Source organism: Heloderma suspectum, chromosome 16 (genome assembly GCF_057233095.1).
Source record: "Heloderma suspectum isolate Gila_16-S chromosome 16, 16-S_ref, whole genome shotgun sequence".
NCBI lineage: Eukaryota > Metazoa > Chordata > Lepidosauria > Squamata > Helodermatidae > Heloderma > Heloderma suspectum.
This window is the reverse complement of record NC_139473.1, coordinates 10,805,035-10,827,636: the sequence shown is the minus strand read 5'-3', so window position 1 is coordinate 10,827,636 and position 22,602 is coordinate 10,805,035. Positions and strand designations below refer to the sequence as shown.

The 22,602-nt window shown below is 50.6% G+C and overlaps 1 protein-coding gene across 5 annotated transcripts; it reads right to left on the bottom strand.

Moving 5' to 3' along the window:
• Window positions 1-503: 503 nt before the first annotated feature.
• On the bottom strand, window positions 504-18,153 carry TNFAIP1 (TNF alpha induced protein 1). Of its 5 annotated transcripts, none has more exons than XM_084823116.1 (8): window positions 17,910-18,105; window positions 17,507-17,631; window positions 12,506-12,906; window positions 11,067-11,236; window positions 10,442-10,531; window positions 8,581-8,633; window positions 5,577-5,772; window positions 505-4,866 (listed from the first exon to the last, which is right to left on the bottom strand). In XM_084823116.1, the coding sequence occupies exons 3-8, from the start codon at window positions 12,717-12,719 to the stop codon at window positions 4,645-4,647; spliced, it is 945 nt and encodes a 314-aa protein (XP_084679242.1). In that variant the 5' UTR covers window positions 12,720-12,906; window positions 17,507-17,631; window positions 17,910-18,105; the 3' UTR covers window positions 505-4,644. The 5 variants fall into 5 exon arrangements, with proteins under 5 accessions (XP_084679243.1, XP_084679242.1, XP_084679244.1 ...); XM_084823118.1 differs by having other exon boundaries at window positions 12,506-12,858; window positions 17,910-18,055; XM_084823117.1 differs by lacking the exon at window positions 17,507-17,631 and having other exon boundaries at window positions 504-4,866; window positions 12,506-12,858; window positions 17,910-18,153.
• Between the last annotated feature and the right edge of the window lie 4,449 nt (window positions 18,154-22,602).

The following is a 22,602-nucleotide window of genomic DNA, read 5'->3' as shown; positions in this document are numbered from 1 at the left end:
GGAGAAATTCGAGACGGACTAAAATGAGCTTGGATTTCTAAGAATCCGACCTGTGGAATCTGCTGCGGAGCGACCCCTTCAGGCCACTCGGAGTCTGTGGACTTTCGGGTGATTGTTTTACTTTCCCGAAATTTACGCATATAAATCCGTAGGAAAATACGTACGTTCCTGCTGAGGAAACGTTGAATGGAATGGGGGACACTATGCTAAATGTTACATACTGAGGCAAATTATGTAAATACTTATGTGATTATTTGCGTATTTTTCCGCATGATGAAAAAAAACATTCGCATCTGTCTGTGGGCGGACAACGGAACAAAAGGCACCCGACAATCCACGAAACGCAGACGGAGGGGATTTTACACAGTCCGTACATCCCTCCTCTGCTCATCTAATGGCCAACTCCAAGGGAGGCTATAAACCAAGACCTTCAGTTGCCCAGAAATTGGGTTTAGGGCCTTGCTTAACATCTTGCCACTTCCTACACACACACGTAAAATATTTACATCACGGTATAATTTATTCAGGTTACAGAAACTAGCTCTGCTTGATACAGAAGGTTTTGTTTGTTCAGTGCCAGGTATGTACAGAAGTCACGCAGTTACTGAAATACAGGCCTCACTGCATGTATGCCAAACAGGGACACCACAGGCAGCAAGTTATCCCGGGTGAAGGCGAACCACCCCAACCACAGAAGGCTGCTGCCAGAGACGCCAAACCCTGCCCAGTTTATACTTGGGTTCTGGTAATGGAAGAGCACCCTTTCCCTCCACCACACACCTCAAAGACCATGCAAACCAGGGAGTCCACAATGGGGCCTGGCTGTCAAGGGAGCTACAGCTGGTCTTTTCTGCTCTACCTGGTGTCGTAGTGGAGACCCCAAACTCAAATTGCCCTTGGAGAGGACAAAGGGCAGCTGCCTTGGCTACCAGTGTCTGAACCAGGGCTTTGCCTCCTGCCCATCTCCAAACTCAAATTGCCCTTGGAGAGGACAAAGGGCAGCTGCCTTGGCTACCAGTGTCTGAACCAGGGCTTTGTCTCCTGCCCATCTCCAATCCTTTCTTCCATCTCTCTCTCTCCTCCCCAGTGCATATACTTTTCATGGCAAAGCTTCGCTGCTCCAACTGCAAGACAATCTAAAACGGTCAACTCCCCCAAAACAGATTGCCCAGGGAACCAGGAGTGGGGGTTCTCCCTCTCTTCACCTGTAGTGTATTTCTTGGCTGACCTGTGGTATATAATAGGTACCCCCACCCAATTTCCCCTCTTCTAGTGAGCAGTTTTGGCTCCCTTTACTCGAGTCGTCTGGCAGTTTCCTGCAGCACGCTCGGGGATGCTAGAGTCAGTGTACTAGAGGTAACACTGACGGGCCCGTAGGGGAGGTGGTGAACAGACAGGTTGGATCAGTTGTTCTCAAAATCCTCTCCAGTGTTACGGTTCCATCTTCTAGAAAGAGATGAACTTATGCCAATGGAGGCGCATATACTGAATACTGGAGGCGCATTCGTTTTTGACCACCACCACCACCACCTCTCCCAACAATCAGGATTTTAATGCAATGGGAAGGTAATGTTCTATCATATTCCACTGCAGGGATGTCATGCCAGCATTCACAGCTGCGATCACTATGCTATTGCCCCAGGCTTGGAAGGACGGAGCATCAACTTGCACCTTCCAGCCCAAGACCATAAATCAGCCCTAGGTTAAAGGGGGGGGGGAAAGGGGGGGCTATTTATGACCTTCCCAGTCTTGAAAGCAATAATTGCTGGACTGGGGTCTTTTTCAGGTTTTGTCTAGGGAAAGCAGAGTTCTTACAACTGGCAGCCAAAAAAAATGCCAGCATACACCATATCTAGCTGCCTTATTTACAGTCATTCATCGTTTCATTCTCACAGCAACAGCATTTTAACAGCATTGCCAACCTATGTCTGAGATTTTAGCCAACCTACATCTGAGATGTACCGCTCCAGACCATCGACGAGGGTACGCGTGATTTGAATGCGTCCCCCCAAGAAAAGATTCCCTCCACAGCAAAACCTAGCATGTCAAAAAGTTTGTGGCCATGCCTTCTCCTTGAACTGCTAGGTTTCTAGCTGCAGGGAATTTGGTGGTTGTGGGGGAGCATTCAAATCGCAGGAGCCCACATCACTAGTCGCAAGTGGTGCATCCCAGGTTGACCACCTCGATGAGGACCAGGTCCAAGAAACAGGAGAGAGGCTGGTCGCTGACACGTCCAGGAAAAGCAGCAACCATTCCTGGAATAGATAGGCAAGTAGCTGCACCTGTTCCCTCTCTTTCTCTTGCCACTATTGCATCTTTCTGTCCTGATCTTTTCCCAAAATGAGAGGCAATGCTCTTACGCTTTTCTTCTCAACCCAGCAAATATGAGAGGCACAGCTGGACAAATGGGTCACCTATTCCAGGATCTTACTCCTGGAATCTTACTCCTGGAATCTTACGGGTGGCTCTGGGAAGCTCCCAAAACAGGACACAAAGGCGAGTGGGAGGAAATGGTTGGCCCCTTTTCTCTGTCCCTAGCATCTAGTACTGAGCTCCTGAACAGAGAGACTCCACTTGGGTACTGTGGTTAAGAGCTGTCGATACAGGCCTACCGCAGTGATGTCGTGCCAGCGCTCACAGCGGTCAGGCCATCACGGTGTTCCCTCTGCTGGCTTGGAGGAGGGAGAACAGATCCACACCTCTGAGCCCAAGATTAGTGGGACCCCACCCCCGGAATTGTTTGCCAAAGGCTGAATTTGTACAATCAACGGGCTAAAAAGGCTGGGATAGAGCACATCTGGTTGCCTTATTTACAACGGTTTCATTCACACAGTCGGACACTAGAGGGAGGGCTTTCCCCAAGAACGCATCAAGCCCAGGAATTAAGCAGCCCTTTTCTTTTTAGATCAGCCTCCCCCAACCAGATGCCCTATAGATCCGCTCCAGCCAACCGCCAGGAATTCCGGGGACTGTCGTCCAAAACACCTGGAGGGCACCGGGTTGAGGAAGGCAGATAGAAATGGTCAAGCCAGGGTCCTTAAGAAGAAAAGCGGCCAGCCAAAACTAGCAGAAGGCAACCGTTGGTAAAGGTCGCACGAACAGCTGTAAAGGTAATAATTCCCAGCTGTCAACACATCCAGCAGGTTTGGTTCAAATTAAATGTTCACATGATAAAGAATCCAGCTGTTGTACAGGGGGTGTGTCTCCATACATTTTTGCTGGACTTGGTAGCCAGCAAAAATTTGTGGCAGCCAAGACCCTAAGACTCCTCCAAACAGAGAGAGAGAGAGAGAGAGAGAGAGAGAGAGAGAGAGAGAATCTTGTTTTAGATGTTACAGAGCTTCAGAGGCACTCATAGCATCTCTGCAGAGTAGTGTGAGGTCAGAGGCTATCCCAGACCACCCCCATCCCCAAAACCCAGCTCTGAACTCAGAAAGGGCCCCCGGAACCCATTACGGGCCAACACGCGATAAGGCCAATAGATTTGCTCCAGCCGTCCTCTTTGGCTTGGGGCTGACAAGGGGTTCCCCCCTACACACACACACAGCTGTGTAGATGACACCTTGCCACAGGGAACAAATCCGTTGTACTCAGTGCACGAATTCCCGATCTGTGAGAAAACTTATCAGAAAGACACTATTCTGGATGATTCATCGCGTTCCAGACTCAACCAGCCACCCCCACCCCGATTAACAGCCACTGCTGTCCGCAGGCCTCAGGATTTTACCCTTTCTTCTTTAACCTTTAATTCTGAGCATCCCGAATTAAGCTCATGCGGTAAAAACAAATGGCCTGGATAGCGGCTTGATGTGAACGTATCACACAGTCATCTGACAATACTAGAAATGCCAAGGCCTTAACCAGTTGTGTGAAAAGATCCAGACACTGCAGGGTTATTTTGTTTTGCCATGCCTCCCTTCCCTCTGCCCCAATTTCCCCTCAGACACGCATCAGTTAGAACCAGGGGGTAGGGAAGAGGTTCCCTAGGGTCCAGCCTCAGCTTGCTTTCCAGTTGTTTGCCAGCATCAAGCTACAAGTACTGAGCTGATATCTGAAGTTCTCCCAGCTCTGGGTTAGGATGACACAGGATCACATTCCACCTGCACATTCTGCAGAGGCAATGGAAGGGGTCACATGGCTACTACGTTGTAGTGTTTGATCTACAGAAACTAGCGTTTGGGCTTCATTCACTGTCCACAGCATCTGGATTTTTAAAACTCCCCCGCCCCCCGCAAAAAGAGAGAGAGTTCTCCAATCAGGGTCTGAGGCAGTCTATTCGAGAGGATCCCTCGAGGAGAACCAATCTCAAATCTGAAAAAAGAACGGAAATTCACAACCTCTTTCTCAAGGCAGAGAAAGGCGCCTGAGAGCTTCTAGAAGAGAGGCTAAATTTAAAAAAGAAAAAGAAAAAAAAGTTGTTTTAAACTAACAAGGTTTCATTCGGCTGGTGCTCAGGGATGCAGGCCTCCCACGGCGTGAAGCTTCGCGGCCTTGCTGAAATCAAAGCCAAATCAACCTTAGGCTCTGGCTTTTGGCTTGCGTAAAGAACGGTACGGAGTGCACAGGGGGCACCAGCCCACATTCTGAAGACGGGCAAACTCTCAAAAGGAAGGACAGCCCTTTCGGGCCACTCCGCAAGGGCCCCTAATGTCCCATCTGCCGGTCATCGTAAGTGCTGTAGCGCTTCACGTGGATGCGCCGGACCCGGTCGCGCAGCTCGAAGCTGCCGTCGTCGTCTTCGCTCCGGGAGGCCTGACTTCGGTTCCAGCTCGTCGCCTCCAGCAGGGAGTTGTCGGGCACCCTGGGGGTCTCGTACAACAAGACGTTCAGCGTTTCCTCGTAGATGCGGGCCTCAGGGAATTCAACCTGGAGAGAGACAAGAGCGTGCCTGCATGAGAGAAGTGCATGTCCCCCAAATAACTCTTGTTTACTAGCATGTAGGCCTGAGGGAACAATTCCTCCCACCAGGTCCAAAGTCCTCTTACGGTAGAGACCAACTGTGACAGACCTGGGCCTTTAAGTTCCGCGTCTCCTGCCTCCACCCTTCTCCCCACTGCACCAGGCAGCCGGAGTTGAGCAGGATTTCAAGGGCTTTGGGGCATCCACCTCTCGCATAGCTGCCCCATAACTAGCTGGGGCAGAATCATGTGACAAATATGTGCTAAACTGAAGCTCCCAACCGAAGCCTCGGGTGGTTAGCTGAAAAATCAGCGATGATGAGTTTTAACCGATCCTGGATTTGTCTTATGGTTATGGCTGATTGCTCAAAGTTGTTTTTAAGATGTATGTTGTCTCTGTGCCTGTTTGTGTGTTTTTATGTAAATGGTTTTTAAACTTTGCATGCACCATTTTTAACAGTTTTAATCTTCATAACCACCCAGAGAACTTTGAAAATAGAAATGTTGTGTTGTTGTTATTGTTAAATAACTTCAATTCAAAACCTATTTAATCTCCTTTCCGCACCTTCGGTATGAAGCTGCCATAAAATCCTCAGCTGCAACCGCTGAAATGTGAGCAAGAGGGACATCAGCGTCGAACTCTCCCTGCTAGAAACCAAAAGAGCCAAGTCCCAATACCTTGGTTTGCTTCTTCTCTGTGGCATAAACTATGGATGTGCAGCAGACTTCAGCCAGTTTCCGGCTCTGCCCGTAGAAGGACCAACAGCAGATTTCATCCCCAATCACATCTTTGATGAAGAGGACCCTTCCATTGAAGCGGAGGGAGAGCTTGTCAAACAGTTCTATATTCTTCAATAAGTTGTCATCGGAGTTGCTAAAACCACAGGAGTGGGGGAAGACAAAATGATGTTTGGGGAACAGCACATCTTAATTTTTCACAGCTGGATCTCATCTTTCCTCTAAATTGCTCAAGGTGCTGTACATGGTGTCCCCCCCCACCTCATTTTATCCTCACAACAACCCTATGAGGTAGATTTGGCCAAGGAGGTGCTGACCGGTCTTGTGTGTCGTGTCTGGTTTAGATTGTAAGCCTGCGGGCAGGGACTGCCTTCTTTGTTCATGGATTGTAAGCCGCTCTGGGAGCCTTTTTTGGCTGAGGAGCGGGATAAAAATACAATAAAGAAATAAATTTAAAAAAATAAAATAAAATGTCAGCAACCTAACGCAGGGTGGGGGAAAAGTGGAAAGAACACTTGGCTCCAACTGAGAGTGGCCCTGAGCAGAAGGGACGCACACTGCGGGCTCTGCTGTGGCATGGGTCGGGGATCAAGGGCTGCTGAGAGGCTGCGCCTTCTGGGAGGAAGTGCATGGTGAAGTGGAGACCAGCTCAGCCCCATCCATGGGCCAGAGAAGGAGCTGCTGCTCCAGTATTTGCCTCCACCCGCTCCGCCCTCTTCTCCTTCTGTGTTGTGTCTCTTAGACCAGGCATCCGCAGGCAAGCATGGCCTTACCTTTCAATCTCTGTCCAGTGCTTAGACAACTATAGGCGCTTTATATATGTTTAAACAACAATCATCGAAGAACGAAGAATTAAGGTGCAATCCTACGCATGTTGAGGCAGAAAAAAGGCCTACCAAAAAAAAAAAAAAAGGAAAGAAGAAGCATTGCTGGGTGGAAGTCGTAGGCCTTTTTTCTGTCTAAACATGCATAGGATTGCACCGCTAGAGCACAATCCTATGCACATTTAGGTGGGGGAAAGTCCTACATGCTGCTTGGGGCATGCTGGGAGTTGTAGGACTTTTTTTTCCTGGCTGGGGCATGCTGGGAGTTGTAGGACTTTTTTTCTGGCCAGGGCATGCTGGGAGTTGTAGGACTTTTTTTTCCTGGCTGGGGCATGCTGGGAGTTGTAGGACTTTTTCTTCTGGCTGGGGAATAGCTGCCTGGGGCATGCTGGGAGTTGTAGGACTTTTCCCCATCTTAACGTGCATAGGATTGCACCTTTAATGTTTTATTTCCAGAACTACTGTTGTATTCATATGCAAATTTAAATCAGCCAACTACGATTTCTTTCCCTAAGCGACAGCCCTGTGAGTTACAGAGGAAGACTTTCTGTGCTTGCCTGACCAGCTACTTTTCATGGTTTCAGTCATGTCCTCCTTGATACCCTTGGCTCTCATCCACTGCACCTTTCCTGCCAGCTCGTTTGTTATCATCCACATTGTCTTAGCCCAACCTTCCTCCAAAGAGCTCATCTTATCCTCACAACAACCCTGTGAGGTAGCTTAGGCTGAGACGTAGAGACCGGTCACCAAGCAAGCTTCATGGCTCACTGGGGGAGGTCTGAACCCGGGTCTCCTCAGCCCGAGTCCAGCATTCTAACCAATTCACCACGCTGACTCTTTTGTTACGTGCAAGTAACAAAGAGATTTCCTGATCTTACAAATGTATTCAGAATGTTTTTTAAAAAACGTAGAAGATGAGCAAATTCAATGCAAATCTGCACAAATGTGCATTGACAGGAGATATATAAAATATAATAAAATAAAAAAATATGAGAGGCACTGAAAACCGCCTTATACTGAATCTGACACTGGTCCACCTTGTCAGACACTGTCAACTCCAGCCTTCTCCAATCTGGTGCCAGTGACCATAATGCCTGTGAATAACAGGTGTTGCAATCCAGCACATCTGGAGGGCGCCAGGTTGGAGAAGACTTGTCTGCTCCAACTGGCTTTCCAAAGACCCTTCTCAGCTCTGGTCACCACACCTAAAAAAAGAGATTGTACTGCTGGAAACAGTGCAGAAGAAGGCAACTAAAAGGATCCAGTGGCTGGAGCATCTGCCCCATGAGGGAAGGTGACAACAGCTGGGATGGTTTAGCTTGGAAAAAAAGCGGGGTAAGGGGAGACATGATAGAGGTGTACAAAATTACACATGGGGTGGAGAATGTGGATAGAGAGACATTTTTCTTCCTCTCTCAAAATACTAGAACCCAATGGGGTCACCCATGAAGCTGATTGGTGGAGATTCTGACTTTTTCACACAGCGCAAATTTAAACTATGGAACTCACTTCCGCAAGATGTAATGATGGCCACAAACTTGGATGGCTTTAAAGGGGCGTTAGACAAATTCCTGGAGGAGAAGGCTACCCATTGCTACTAGTCTTAATGGCTATATGCTCCCTCCAGTACCAGAGGCTGTGAGTCTATGTACGCCAGTTGCTGGGGAACATGGGCAGGAGGGTGCTGTTGCACTCAGGTCCTGCTTCTGGGATCCCCGTGGGCAGCTGGTTGGTCACTGTGTGAACAGAACACTGGACTGGATGGGCCCTTGGTCTGATCCAACAGGGCTCTTCTGATGTTCTCTGCCACCTAAGTTGCTTTTTTTAAGCTGAAGATGCCAGGGGAATCGAACCCGGAACCCTCTGCATGCAAAGCAGGAGCTCAGCCCCCAAAGAAGGCTCCTTGGCATCCAGAATGCCAGTCACAGCTTGCCTCTGTATGCCAGGTGCTGGGGAACACGAGCGGGAGGGTGCTGTTGCCCTTATGCCCTGCTTGTGGGCTTCCCTGAGGCAGCTAGTTGGCCACTGTGGGAAACAGGACACTGGCCTAGAAGGGCTTTCGGTCTGATCCCGCAGGGCTTTCTGACGGCTAACATCAGCAGGGAGGACAGAGGCTTTACCTTGTATAGGAATATTTGTTGTTACTTCTGTTATAAAGCAGCTTCACCACCGGCTGGAATGGGGGAGAAAAAGAGACATGTCAGTTCAGGGGAAGAGAAGACCGTTACTCCAAACTTCTAACCAGGGTTGGCCCCAGGTCTGAGAGGGGCCCTGGGCAGATGGCCCTCTGGGGGTGGGTCCCTTGCTACGTGAGCAGCATTTCAAGGGCAGCTAGGAGCCACCATCGTGATTTTCCCAGAATGCCCCGGGGTGCCCAACACTGCATTTCTCCAGGGTGCTGTGGGAAATTAAGATGGCCGTTTGCTGGCACAGCTGGCTGGCACTGGGGGGGAGGTCAGGCCTGGCGCCAGTGCTGGTGGGCGGCTGCCCTAGAACTGCACATGCCAACGCTGGGCCTGCCTCTATCGCAGAGGCAATTTTTATTTATTTATTCGTTTATTTTATTTACAATTTTTCAATATTTCATCAACGATTTCGGAGGGTGACCAACCAGATAAAAGAATAAAACCCCGTAATTAAAACAATTAAAACAAGCCAGATTCCAGCTGAACATCAGGAAAAACTTCCTGACTGTTAGAGCAATACGACAATGGCACCAATTACCTAGGAAGGTGGTGGGCTCTGCCGCTCTGGAGGCATTCGAAATGAAGCTGGACAGCCCTCTGTCGGGGATGGTCTGACTTGGATTCCTGCATTGAGCAGGGGGTTGGACTCGTGGGTCTTGTAGGCCCTTTCCAACCCTACTATTCTATGATTTTAAAACACATTCTGAATTTGATAAACTAAAGCTGGTTGCTCAGGGAAGGCCTCTCATATACCTCTGAGTTCTTGGTGACCAACTCCAGTCAGCCCCAACCAGCATGGCAAATGGTCGTGGATGGTAGGCACTGTAGTCCAACAACATCTGACAGGTCCAGAGGTTCCTCACCCCTAGCATACATCTTGGTCTGATCCAACGAGGCTATCCTTATGTTGGGGGTAGGCCATGCGGTGTCCTCCAGATGTTTTGGACTACAACTCCCACAAGCCCTGACCACTGGCCATGCTGACTGGGGGCTTATGGGGTTTGCTGTCCAAAACATCTGGAGGGCACCAGAAGATCTTAAGGAGCAGGCAGGCTGGTATGGGCGAAGGCAGTCTTTCAGGTAGCCTTGTCCCAAGCAGTATAGCGCTTTATAGGTCATAACCAGCACGGAAACTGACCAGGAGCCAGTGAAGCTGCTGAAACAAGGGACTCGTGTGCTCCCTTTAAGCGGTGCTGGTCAATGGTCCGGCTGCAGTTTCTGAACAGTTTTAAAAGGCAGCCCCACATACAGCGTGTTACAGGAGCCCCAAAGGGATGTAACTATGGCATGTGTGACCGCAGCCAGGTCAGACGACTCTAGGAATGGGGTAGGTAAACTGTGCCCCCTGGCTTAACTTCAAAAGATCTCTGCAAGCAATCAGTTCAGATCTCTGGCAAGAGCAATCTGTCTCTCCCCCAGCAGCCTGTTGGATGAGGAGGGAGATGGAGGGTGACCCCGCTCCCTTTTAACTCTGGTTGTGCCCTCTGCTGACAGGTCTCACTCACCACCAACAGATTACTCCTGAGAGAAGCAGCCCGCGACGGAAAAGAAATTCCCTACCCTGGAAAAGGTCCCCAACTGGGCAAGGGGATCCATATAGCCCAGTGCTTTCACCTATGGCCCAAGAGCCTGACGACACAGAGGAACAGAGCTTGAAAGGGAGCCATACTTCCTACTTCCCCTTTCCAAACCCTCCACAAATCCCAAAACCACAAATCCCCAGGCCCTGATGAAGAAGATTTAAGCAGGAGTTCAAGTCCAATTTGAGGCGGGGGGGTTTAAAGGAAGTACGCACTTTCATTGCAGATTCTATGAGTCTCTCCTCTTCTTTGGGGGATGTGATGACGGGGATGTTGCAGACAGGCTTGTAGGACTCTTTCTTGTCCTGCAGAAGAGAAACATGCATGCGCACATATTACCACAGATCCAACAGCCCCTTCCTCGGCCGTTAAAGCTTGAGCGGCATCGCGCAGTTCTAGGTCGCCAAAGTCAAGATCCAGCTGGGAAACCATGCCACATTCAGTGGAGGTAGATCCAGGCTCAAAAGCTGGACTCCATGGACCCAATTAAAGAAAACCAATCTATCATTTAAGGGCCATGCATTCGTTCATATGCTCCCCACATGGTTCACTGAATGTGCAAAGAGAAGGGCAAGTGGGGGTCACACCTGATGGTCACACCGGTCATCATTGGTGCAGTCAACGTTGGTGTGAATGGAGAAACTTTATAACAGTAAGAGCTGTTTGACAGAGGATCACCTTGGGAGGTGGTGAGTTCTCCTTTGCTGGAGGTATTTAAGCAGAGGCTGGATGGCCATTTGCCAGGAACGCTATAGCTACCGCCTGCACTGAGCAGGGGTGGACTAGATGATTTCTAACATCCCTTCTAATTCTATGATTCTACATACATACAACCCTAACCTGCAGGGCAGCCTGACAGAGGTCTACCAAGCCCTGGATGAGGTAATATTTGGCTTCAGCCATCAGCTCTTTGATCTCCTGCCGGTTCTTCGGTAGGGCAACCATGTTGTCCCGGAGGTAATTTAGAACGGTCCCAAAATGTTTCCCGCAACGGTCGATGAGGATCCAGCCTGGGAGAGGAAGAGAAGACAGGGGGCCTCAACCGGAGTCGGTGTCGTATGCATGCAAATAGACCAGCCTGGACAGGTTTCCCCTATCAGAAAAGGGTTACAACCGGGGATGAATGCTCCCCTGCTCTTGGGAGGGAGCTATTTCTAGTGAGCCGCAGTCAGACAAGGCAGCAAGGTCCAAGGTGGGGAAAAGAAGGCACAAGGAACAGAGAGCAATGGAGTAGGAAGAAGGGGGAGACATGCAACTCCTTCCTCGGCCCGTCACATTTCTGTTTGCGCCAGGGTTGGGGGATTTTTCCCCCTGTTGAGGGTTACATTCCCTCAAGGTTTATTGGGGGGGGGGGCCTGCATTCTGGCAGTGGGTGGGGCCACGGACAGCAGCGGGTGGAGTCAGAGCCAAAGTGGGAGGCCCCCCTTCTGTCTTCCTCTCTGACACCTTTTCCTCTCTTCACCCCTGCAATTCCACCCAGCCCTGCCAGCTGTCTTGCCAGAGGTCTGAGTTGACTGTCTGCAGAGGGGGCTTCTGAATTTACGCCACGGACTGTCCTCCCCTGGTCTACACTGACAGGCAGCAGCTCTCCACGGTTTCAGGCCTGGATCCTTCCCAGGCCCTTGTGGAGCTGAACCTGGAACCTTCTCCAAGCGAGGCATGTGCTCTGCCACTGAGCTGCGCCCCCTCCCTACAGGAGGAAGGGATGGCCTACTTGAGAGGCAGGACAGCAGTACATGGCGAGGTGGAGAAAGCGGAGGGCCAGAGAAGAAGCAAGTCCACCACTCTTTCAAGGTCAGCCTTCCTTCCAACCTGCTGCCCCCCCGCCCCAGGCATGTGCTGGGAATGATGGGACTGGTAGTCCAACACATCTGGGTGGCCGCGGGTTAGGAGGACGGCTAATCTTGAAGGTGGGGGGGGGGAGAACCAGGAGCTACAGGGGAGCAGAAACTAGGGTGTGAGCAACCCCCTTCTGTCTTGCTGAGACCAAAGGGCACCCAGAGCTCACCCCACCCACCCTGGCACCCTCAGAAAGCCCCCCGCCCACTTAAGCATTTCGCTTCTTTCCTCCTCCCACCAACCCCTTCTTCCTGTCATGTCACGTCCTTTCGATTGTAAACCTGAAGGTGGGGACTGTCTTTAGTATACATCTTTGTGAGCCACCAGGGAGTCTTTTTTGGCTGAACAGCGTTGGGCGGGGGGGGAGACACACGCGCCATAAATAAATAAATAAGCACGTGCCATCAGCTGCAGCACCCTTTTGGCGGGCCGGCCCTTACCTTCCTTGTCCGAGAGCACCTCCATCCTGCCGCTGAACATGGCCTTCAGCATGGTGTCGTGCCGTGTGAGCACCTGCACCGTGGTGTAGTACAAGGAGCCGCCCACGTTGAGCCTGACGTACTTGTTGCCGAGGCCGCCCGCCTTGAAGCTGAGGCCCTTGGGCTTGGCGCCCGGCGTGGGGCAGAGGGCCGCCAGGCAGGTGTCGCCAGACATTTCCTTCTGCAAGTAGATGACAACTCTGCAGAGGGTGGGCTTGACCGACTCCGCCGTGGCTGGGGGAGAAGCTGCGGGGTCACCGGCTGGACAAGATGAACGCAGCAGATGATCCAAAATCAGGCAGGATAGCTAATACCTTGGAAGACAGAATCAGAATCCAAAGTGATCTCGATAGGCTGGAGCGCTGGGCAGAAGACAACAGAATGACATTTAATAGGGATAAATGCCAAGTTCTGCACCTAGGAAAAAGAAACCAAATGCACAGTGACTAGATGGGGGATACATGGCTCGACAACACTACAAGCGAGAAGGATCTTGGAATTGGTGTAGGTCACAAGCTGAATATGAGCCAACAATGTGATGCGTCTGCAAAAAAGGCAACTGCTATTTTGGGCTGCATTAATAGAAGTATAGCTTCCAAATCCCATGAAGTACCAGTTACCCTCTACTCAGCACTGGTTAGGCCTCATCTGGAGTACTGTGCCCAGTTCTGGGCACCGCACTTTAAGAAGGATGCAGACAAGCTGGAGAGGGTTCAGAGGAGGGCAACGGAGATGATCAGGGGACTGGAAACAAAGCCTTAGGAGGAGAGACTGAAGGAACTGGGCCTGTTTAGCCTTGGGAAGAGAAGACTGAGGGCAGATAGGGTAGCGCTCCACAAGTACTTGAAAAGTTGTCACAGAGAGGAAGGCCAGGATCTCTTCTCAATCGTCCCAGAGTGCAGGACACGGAATAATGGGCTCAAGTGACAGGAAGCCAGATTCTGGCTGAACATCAGGAAAAACTTCCTGACTGATAGAGCAATACAACAGTGGAACCCATTCCCTAAGGAGGTGGTGGGCTCTGCCACTCTGGAGGCATTCAAGATGAAGCTGGACAGCCACCTGTCAGGGATGCTCTGACTGGGATTCCTGCACTGAGCAGGGGGTTGGACTCGATGGCCTTGTAGGCCCCTTCCAACCCTACTATTCTATGATTCTTGGAAGTGGCTGGCCCCGGCAGGTGAGATACGGGAAACAACGCAGATGCAAAAGGAGAGACAGCCATGAGGTCGGTGGAAGAAGCAGAGGCACCCTTTTGCAATGACAATGTGCGCAGGACCCCAATCATTCAGGTCTGCGCCTACCCTGCAGTTGCGCAGTAGGCTGTGCTCTCCCATCCTGGCGACAGGTCAGGAAAATAATGGTGTGAGGAGGAAGATATTTATGCTTGTGGCCCTAAAGCTCAGGATCCAACCTCCTCATTGAAGAGGTTAGGGCAGGGCTGGGAGACCTGTAGTCCTCCACATGTTACGACGCCAGCTCCCATCAGGATGAGCAAAGTCAGGGATTATGGGAGTTGGAATCCAAGAACATCTGGAGGGCTACAGGTTCTTCACACTTGCATTAGGAAACCTATGTCCTTATTAGGGTTTCAGAAAGGTGGTAGGACTCTCTTTTTCATCAGGACAGGCCTGTTCAGCTTCTCTCCACCCTCTCAGACTTTCAGGCACCGGTTGCATTTGACCAAGCTGCTGTTCAACAGCCATGAGGACTAGAGACTTGTTTTATAAACGAAAGCCAAAACAATGAACACAGATTCTCTGGATAAGCCCATTTCTATCCTAGGTACCAGATTCGACACTTGCACAAATAACCAAAACAAAAAACGATTCCATTTTAGGATTCAGCAAACATAAAGACTGTTTAGAAAAATAAAGCTGTTTTGTTTGTGAGGAGGGAAAATACAGTCCTGTGCTCTCAAATGCAAGGCATTAATCACAGACATTGTCCTACAGCTGCCTATGACATTTGCCCAGCCATATTTCACGCAGTCCTTGCAAAACCAAGTTACTAGGCCTTCTTGGTTGCACATTTTGGGCTTGAAGGATGGGGGGGGTAACACCTGAGGAGATTTCCAAAGCCAGAGTGAGGCTCATAAAGCTTTCTAGTGGCTGGATCAGGACTTCCAGAACCAAGTTGCTAGGCCTTATGATTGCAAAGACAGCAGTGAGCATGCTGACCAGGAAAAGAAAGAGCTGCATTTTCACTAGGTACCATATACTGCTGGGGAAGGACAACTGGACCCTGTTCAACAAGTGAGAAATGACAGCACTGATTATTAAAAAGCCCTAGCACTCAAGAAAAAAAACAGTGCCCTCTCCCCTCTTAACTGCAGAGATCACGCTCTTCTAGTTACAGCCCAGGATTAAGGAATAGCGGACAAAACAAAGGGCTTCACAGCTCTTACACTGGGAATCAGATGTGGCATTTCAACACATCCAAACTCTGCAGTGTGCGACACACACACGCACAGCGAGATCTTCGAATTGGTTTGGACTAATCAGCCAACTAAACCTGATATATCTGCATATGAATAAAATGCCATAATTGAAGGAACAAGCACACTTGAATTGTTTTTAGGAGAGGCATTCCCACCTGTGTTCAAAAGAAGATGGAATGCCTCTTCCAAGATGGCATCTGCCACCTACGGATTTCATAAGTTCTTGTCAGAGGGGTTTGTAAGTTTTCTAACCTTTTCAGAGGGGTTGTAAGTTTTCTAACCGATTAAGTGACGAAACATCGCACCCTTCGTGTACAGGCCAACAGAAGAGGCAGGGGAAGGCGAAACTGGAAGAGAGGTACCTGCGTTTTCAAAGCCGCAATTGTGCAGTCTGGTGCGTTGGCTGCCAGAATAGTAAACTGCCCTCCGGATGAGACTAAAGTCCACGACTCAAATCACTGCATCTCTGAACAGCAGCAGGAACTTGGGGGCCCTTCCCAGCCCTCCAGAATGACGCGATGGCTCTGACTCACACTGTCCCACACAATAGAAGCATTTCCTCCGCTTCCCCTCTGCTGGTGTTAAGTTTGCGCATTTTTGTTTGGCTGTTTAAACATTAGCCCTGGAAATACCCAAAGGCTTAACAAGCCGCTATTTCCAACAGTAGCACACCGATATCCTAAGCCAGCCCGCTAACGATAGTCAGGAAAGGATGTGCCAAGCTCAGAGCAGCTGTGGAAATACCCGATCGCATGGGAAGGCAGAGACAGCCAAGATTTGAAAGGCCCAAGGGGTACAATTAACAGCCTGTATCATCTGCAGCAATCGATTCAGGACGTTCCAAGAGAACCAAGGGTCACTGGCTGGCTGCACAGGTGGGCGGGCGCACACCCCGCCTCCCAGGATAAACATCATGGCAAGGGGGAGATCAACCTAGCCCCACACATCGGCCAGAGAAGGAACAGCTGCAGGGGGCTTGCTTTGCCCTACCCTGCCAGAAAGAACACCTGTAAGAACATTGACATGAAGAACTGGTGCCTGTGTTTAAGCTTTTTTTCCTCCTCCCTCCCCATCCCTTTTCCTTTTGTGTTGTGTCTTTCAGACTGTAAGCCCAAGAGCAGGAGCTGTCTTAGTATTAATCTTCGTAACCCTCCTCGGGCAGCCTTTTCGGGCTGAGGATGCTGCAGATAAATAGGACCTCTGGTAGATCCCCGCCCGGGGCTGCAGGGTCTCTTCCTTGCTGGAGGTCTTTAAGCAGATACAGGCCACGAGGAAGCTCTAGTCCTCCCACGGTGCTTCAAGCTCCTAGACAAGCTGTTCCTGGGCCCCACTGAAAAGCTGCTGTTTATGCCATGCCTGCACAGCTCTGTAAGCTGCCCTGATGGCAGCATGAACAGCCTTGCCATCGCAAGCAGACAGTGGGGAAACAGACAGGGATAATCGGTTCTAGGGCTCTGGTAAAACAAAGCCCTGATTTAACGGCTTAGCAGCTCCGGACCTGGCCCGTGCTGGGCGGGCAGGCGGTTTGGAGACCCCCAATTGTATTCATTTCATTACTTATTTACCCTGCCTGAGCTTTTGCAGCATACGTGGCCTCCGTCTTACATTCACAGCACAAGGGCAGAGTAACCACGAGCGTGCAGCAGAGGCGGGTCTCTCGCCACATGTAGCATTCAGGCACATGCTGTGCGTAACGTGTGGCGCAACCCTGATAGATGCTGAACTAGATCTCCTTCCTCCCAAGACCTTTTGCTGTCCTGCCTGGTACTGAGCGATCACACCTCTCATTTCTCCTCTCCCTCCACCCTCACTCACGGTCATTCACAATTATACAACGGCTCTGGTATATTTCAGCCAGTCCCCTAGTATATAACATTCTTCCTCTCACTACTTCCTCCACTTTGGACTGCCATGGTTTCCCCCACCACCTGGGGTGGGGTAGCTTCCTAGTTGATTAGGCTTAACACCTGGCATAAATGCAACCGGTGCAACTTTCCCCCATCTCTATATTGGAGGAAAGCTCACCTGCGGGACTTCTACCTGTCACATAAATGTGCACAGGGGCGGGGGGGGGGGGGAGGGTAGCAGCAGACTCGTCTCTCCACCACCACCCCAACACAAAAAAGTATTTACCTAACTCCCTTGAGGGTTTTTAAATAGTTTGTAGAAATTCAACAGGTGCAGCTTTTCCGCTGGAGAAAGTTTCACTTGTAGGATTTTATTCTTTTTATTTTTTATTTTATTTTATATGCCCTACACATGCTTAGAAGCACTGGCCAAAGGGGGGGGGGGCAGCAAGTCCTTCTCTCCATACCCCCCTTTTCTATATTTACCAGCCCCTCCTATGGGTTTTAGCAACCAGCACAAAAATAAAAATAAATAAAAGGTGTAATTTACTCCACCCCTCCCATCAGAGAGCTTCAGCTACGGGGCTGGCCCAGAACTATAAACAAACAAATCATCCATGCTGGAGCTAAAGCTTCACCTGTGCGATTGCTACCCATTACCCTTCCCACATTTACCTGGCAGTCAAGATTTGTTGCTTCCGAACAGCCAGCAGACATTCCACCGGTGCGGCTTTCCCCCATTCTCACTCCCACAAATGCTGGGAATAAAGCTCCACCTGTGGAACTGCCACCTATCGCTGCTAAAGAAACATTAACACAGGAAGAAGGGGAGTGGCAGCAAGACCTCCGCCCCGCCCCCCCCATAGTTACCTGACCCCCGTCTAGGATGCGACACTGACCCACACCTGACCGCCCCCCCCACAACCAGCCAAGCCCCTCTCAACCATTTTTCCCGCCGCCCGCCCCACTTCCTTCCCTGGCTCTTGCCCCGAAACACAAAACCGAACCCGCTTTTCCCCCCCCACGCGGGCCCTCCCGCCTCGTTATTTGCCCGCCCAACCCCCAGCTGTTTACTCACCCGGGGGCGACAGTAGCGCCGCCGCCGCCGCCGCACTAGGCCGCCGCCTCGTCCCGCGAAACGCCTCACGGACGACGGCCGGGCAACCGAGCTGAGCCGGCTGCCGAGTCGGCGCGCCCTACGCTTCCCGAGCCCGGCCGAAGGGCGGAGCTCAGGCCGCGCTCCGGCAGCAGGCGGCCCTCTCCGGTGAAGCCTCTCGGCCTACAGGTCCCGGCATGCAGCGCGCGCCGGCGTCTTCAGGCCTACGCGCCCCTGGCTGGAAGGACTATATTTCCCGGCATGCAGCGCCCGCTCCCTTTGCCCGCCCGCCGGCCCCAAGGCGAAAGCGTCGAGGCCAGAGCGATCGAGCGCTTTGCGCGTTCTATTAAGCAAGGGGCGACTAGAGGATAATCACCTCGCTGGTCCATAAGGAGGAGAAAAAGTTCAAGCTCCATCTTAGGACAAGCCCTTTATGAGGCCAACCAAAATGTTAACAGTTTCCAGAGGGTTTCTTGCAGCAAAACCCCCAACCCAAGGCCACCCTTAAAATTTAGGCCAGAATAAATTTGTGGCAACTCCTGGATCAAGATGTGGCAAAATAGCATGCAAGCTTTGTGGTTTGCTTATTTATTTAGGGCGCGATCCTATGCTGGTTGCAAACCAGTCCATCCTAAAGGAAATCAACCCTGGGTGCTCACTGGAAGGACAGATCCTGAAGCTGAAGCTCCAGTATTTTGGCCACCGAATGCGAAGAGAAAACTCCCTGGAAAAGACCCTGATGCTGGGAAAGACTGAAGGCAAAAGGAGAAGGGGGCGGCAGAGGATGAGACAGCTGGATAGCATCACCGATGCAATGAGTATGGACTTGAGCACACTCCGGGAGAGAGCGCAGGACAGGAAGGCCTGGCGTGCTGTGGTCCACGGGGTCACGAAGAGTCGGACACGACTGAACAACAACAACCTATGCCGGTTGAGACAGAAAAAAGTCATACAACTCCCAGCATTCCCCAGCCAGCTAAACCAGCATAGGATTGCACCCTTAACGATATTTATATACCTCTCCACATCAAAGATTTCGGAGCCGTAAACAACAAGAAAGAAGAAAAAAACACCGTATTAAACAGTCAAAACATTTTATTTATTTATTTATTTAATTTCATTTCTATTACCGCCCAATAGCCGAAGCTGTCTCTGATTTTAAAAGAAACAGATTATCCAGAACTCTTTATTGGGCTAGATGCAGAGTTCTGGAGAACGAGAAAGCTTGCACATTAATTAATTTAGGGCACACCTGTCTACACATGCATAGGATTGCGCCCTTGTGTATTTTAAGTATTTTTATCCTGCTCCTTAGCCAGAAGGGGTTATATATAATCAGTCAAATGAGACAGCCCCTGCCTGTAGGCTTCCAATCTAAAAAGACAGGACACAAGAGGAAAAAAGGACGGGGAGGGAAGAGGATATGGATTTGTAATATGGATTTTAAATAAAGGGGAAAGAACCAGAGGAGGGGCCAAGGATATTGGCCTAACCAGGAGTTTTATTCGCTGGGTCAGTTGACAGCTTTGGAAGGAGCAAAGCCAGACAAATCTCTGTGCTAGCGCATGGGTGTGCCTGTGCACTGTGCACACTACTAGAACACATCACACAGTGTGGAATGACAGCACACGTGGAATGACGTGTGCTGTTATTCCACACTGTGTGATGTGTTCTAGTAGTGTGCATGTATGTAATGTAGTGTGTACGCATGCACTACATTTGTAATTTATTTATTTTTTTAAATTAAAAAATCTTCTGCCCTTCATCTCCCAGGGCAGCTTACAAAAATGAGATAAAATACAAAATATAGATATATATTCCAAAAATCATTAATACATTAAAATGGGACTGTTAAAGGACACATTTTTCTTTCCAATGTAATGTTTTCCAGAGGGGAGCTGTGTTAGTTTGTTTCAGCAAAAACAACAGGGTCTTATGGCTATTTAAAGATTAACAAAGTTATTGTCCATACTTTCTGCATTTCATTTCCCTCTGACCTCACTGTTTACAATCCAGCCTCCCTCCACAACCACATGTATATATACTTGTAACTCATAATAACACCTCATATATCTGTCGAACTATCGCTGATGAAAACCGATGCCATCGTAAATGTGTTTGTCCTTACGATGCCACAAGGTACTTTGACGTTTTTATAATGTAGTGTGCAAAAGCTGTGCATTGTTAGCACAGGATGCCAGGTTCCATAGCACACCTGGGCTGCCCCCAGCCAGTCCAGACAAGAGAGCTGGAAACGTGTCGCTTCGTAACTAATAGCCATTGAAAGATCTATCTTCCTCCATGAATTTGTCTAGATACATAACTCCCCTTACTCAAGAGAATATGGAACGGGGCTGATGGTAAGGGGATGGCTCTATGCTACCTCCAGGATCAGAGGCAGCATGCCTATGTGCACCAGTTGCTGGGGAACATGGGCAGGAGGGTGCTGTTGCACTCATGTCCTGCTTGTGGGTTTCCTGTTGGCCACTGTGTGAACAGAATGCTGGGTGAGATGGACCCTTGGTCTGATCCAGCAGGGCTCTCCTGATGTTCTTATGGTACTTCAGCAGAGGCTGGATGGGCCATTTTAGAGAGTTAATTCTTACCTTCCCCCATGCTGCAACCCCCACGCCCCAAAAATCTTCCCCTGCATGGCAATAAAATAAAGGGTGGGAGGAATGTGGTTAGAGGAACATTCTTCTCCCTCTCTCCTAATACTAGAACCCAATGGGGACATCCTATGAAGCTGAGTGGCGGGAGATGCAGGGCAGGTAAAAGGAAGATTGGCGGGAGATTCAGGGCAGGTAAAAGGAAGATTGGTGGGAGATTCAGGGCAGGTAAAAGGTGGAGATTGGCGGGAGATTCAGGGCAGATGAAAGGTGGAGATTGGCGGGAGATTCAGGGCAGATGAAAGGTGGAGACTGGCGGGAGATTCAGGGCAGATGAAAGGTGGAGACTGGCGGGAGATTCAGGGCAGATGAAAGGTGGAGACTGGCGGGAGATTCAGGGCAGATGAAAGGTGGAGACTGGCGGGAGATTCAGGGCAGATGAAAGGTGGAGACTGGCGGGAGATTCAGGGCAGATGAAAGGTGGAGACTGGCGGGAGATTCAGGGCAGATGAAAGGTGGAGACTGGCGGGAGATTCAGGGCAGATGAAAGGTGGAGACTGGCGGGAGATTCAGGGCAGATGAAAGGTGGAGACTGGCGGGAGATTCAGGGCAGATGAAAGGTGGAGACTGGCGGGAGATTCAGGGCAGATGAAAGGTGGAGACTGGCGGGAGATTCAGGGCAGATGAAAGGTGGAGACTGGCGGGAGATTCAGGGCAGATGAAAGGTGGAGACTGGCGGGAGATTCAGGGCAGATGAAAGGTGGAGACTGGCGGGAGATTCAGGGCAGATGAAAGGTGGAGACTGGCGGGAGATTCAGGGCAGATGAAAGGTGGAGACTGGCGGGAGATTCAGGGCAGATGAAAGGTGGAGACTGGCGGGAGATTCAGGGCAGATGAAAGGTGGAGACTGGCGGGAGATTCAGGGCAGATGAAAGGTGGAGACTGGCGGGAGATTCAGGGCAGATGAAAGGTGGAGACTGGCGGGAGATTCAGGGCAGATGAAAGGTGGAGACTGGCGGGAGATTCAGGGCAGATGAAAGGTGGAGACTGGCGGGAGATTCAGGGCAGATGAAAGGTGGAGACTGGCGGGAGATTCAGGGCAGATGAAAGGTGGAGACTGGCGGGAGATTCAGGGCAGATGAAAGGTGGAGACTGGCGGGAGATTCAGGGCAGATGAAGGGTGGAGACTGGCGGGAGATTCAGGGCAGATGAAAGGTGGAGACTGGCGGGAGATTCAGGGCAGATGAAAGGTGGAGACTGGCGGGAGATTCAGGGCAGATGAAAGGTGGAGACTGGCGGGAGATTCAGGGCAGATGAAAGGTGGAGATTGGCGGGAGATTCAGGGCAGATGAAAGGTGGAGATTGGCGGGAGATTCAGGGCAGATGAAAGGTGGAGACTGGCGGGAGATTCAGGGCAGATGAAAGGTGGAGACTGGCGGGAGATTCAGGGCAGATGAAAGGTGGAGACTGGCGGGAGATTCAGGGCAGATAAAAAGGCAGAGACTGGTGGGAGATAAAGACTGGATAAAGATTGGTGGGAGATAAAGATTGGTGGGAGATAGATACAGGTAGATAAAGACAGGTAGATAAAGGTTGGCAGGAAGATTCAGGACAGACAGAAGGAAAGACTTCACCCAGCAACGCCTAGTTCAACTGTGGAACTCACTACCACCAGACATAGCGATGGCCACCAAGTTGGATCGCCTTAAACGCAGGCTGGACACATTTCTGGAGGAGACGGCTGTCCACGGTTACTAGTCCTGATGGCTGTCCGCGACCCCCAGCATCAGAGGCGGTATGCCTACGTACGCCAGCTGCCGGGGAACATGGGCGCTGTTGCATCCCTGTCCTGCTTGTGTCCTGCACCTGGCTGGCCGCCGCGTGAACAGAACGCTGGACTAGATGGTCCCTTGGTGTGATCCATCCATCCAGCAGGGCAGTTCTGACGTTCTCTCGAAACCCCCCACCTTGGATTCTTCCCGTTGGAACTACAGTTCCCATGATGCAAAGCGCCTCCCTTCCTTTTCCCCCCCCCCAACTAATGGCACATCCCTTGTGGGCGGGTC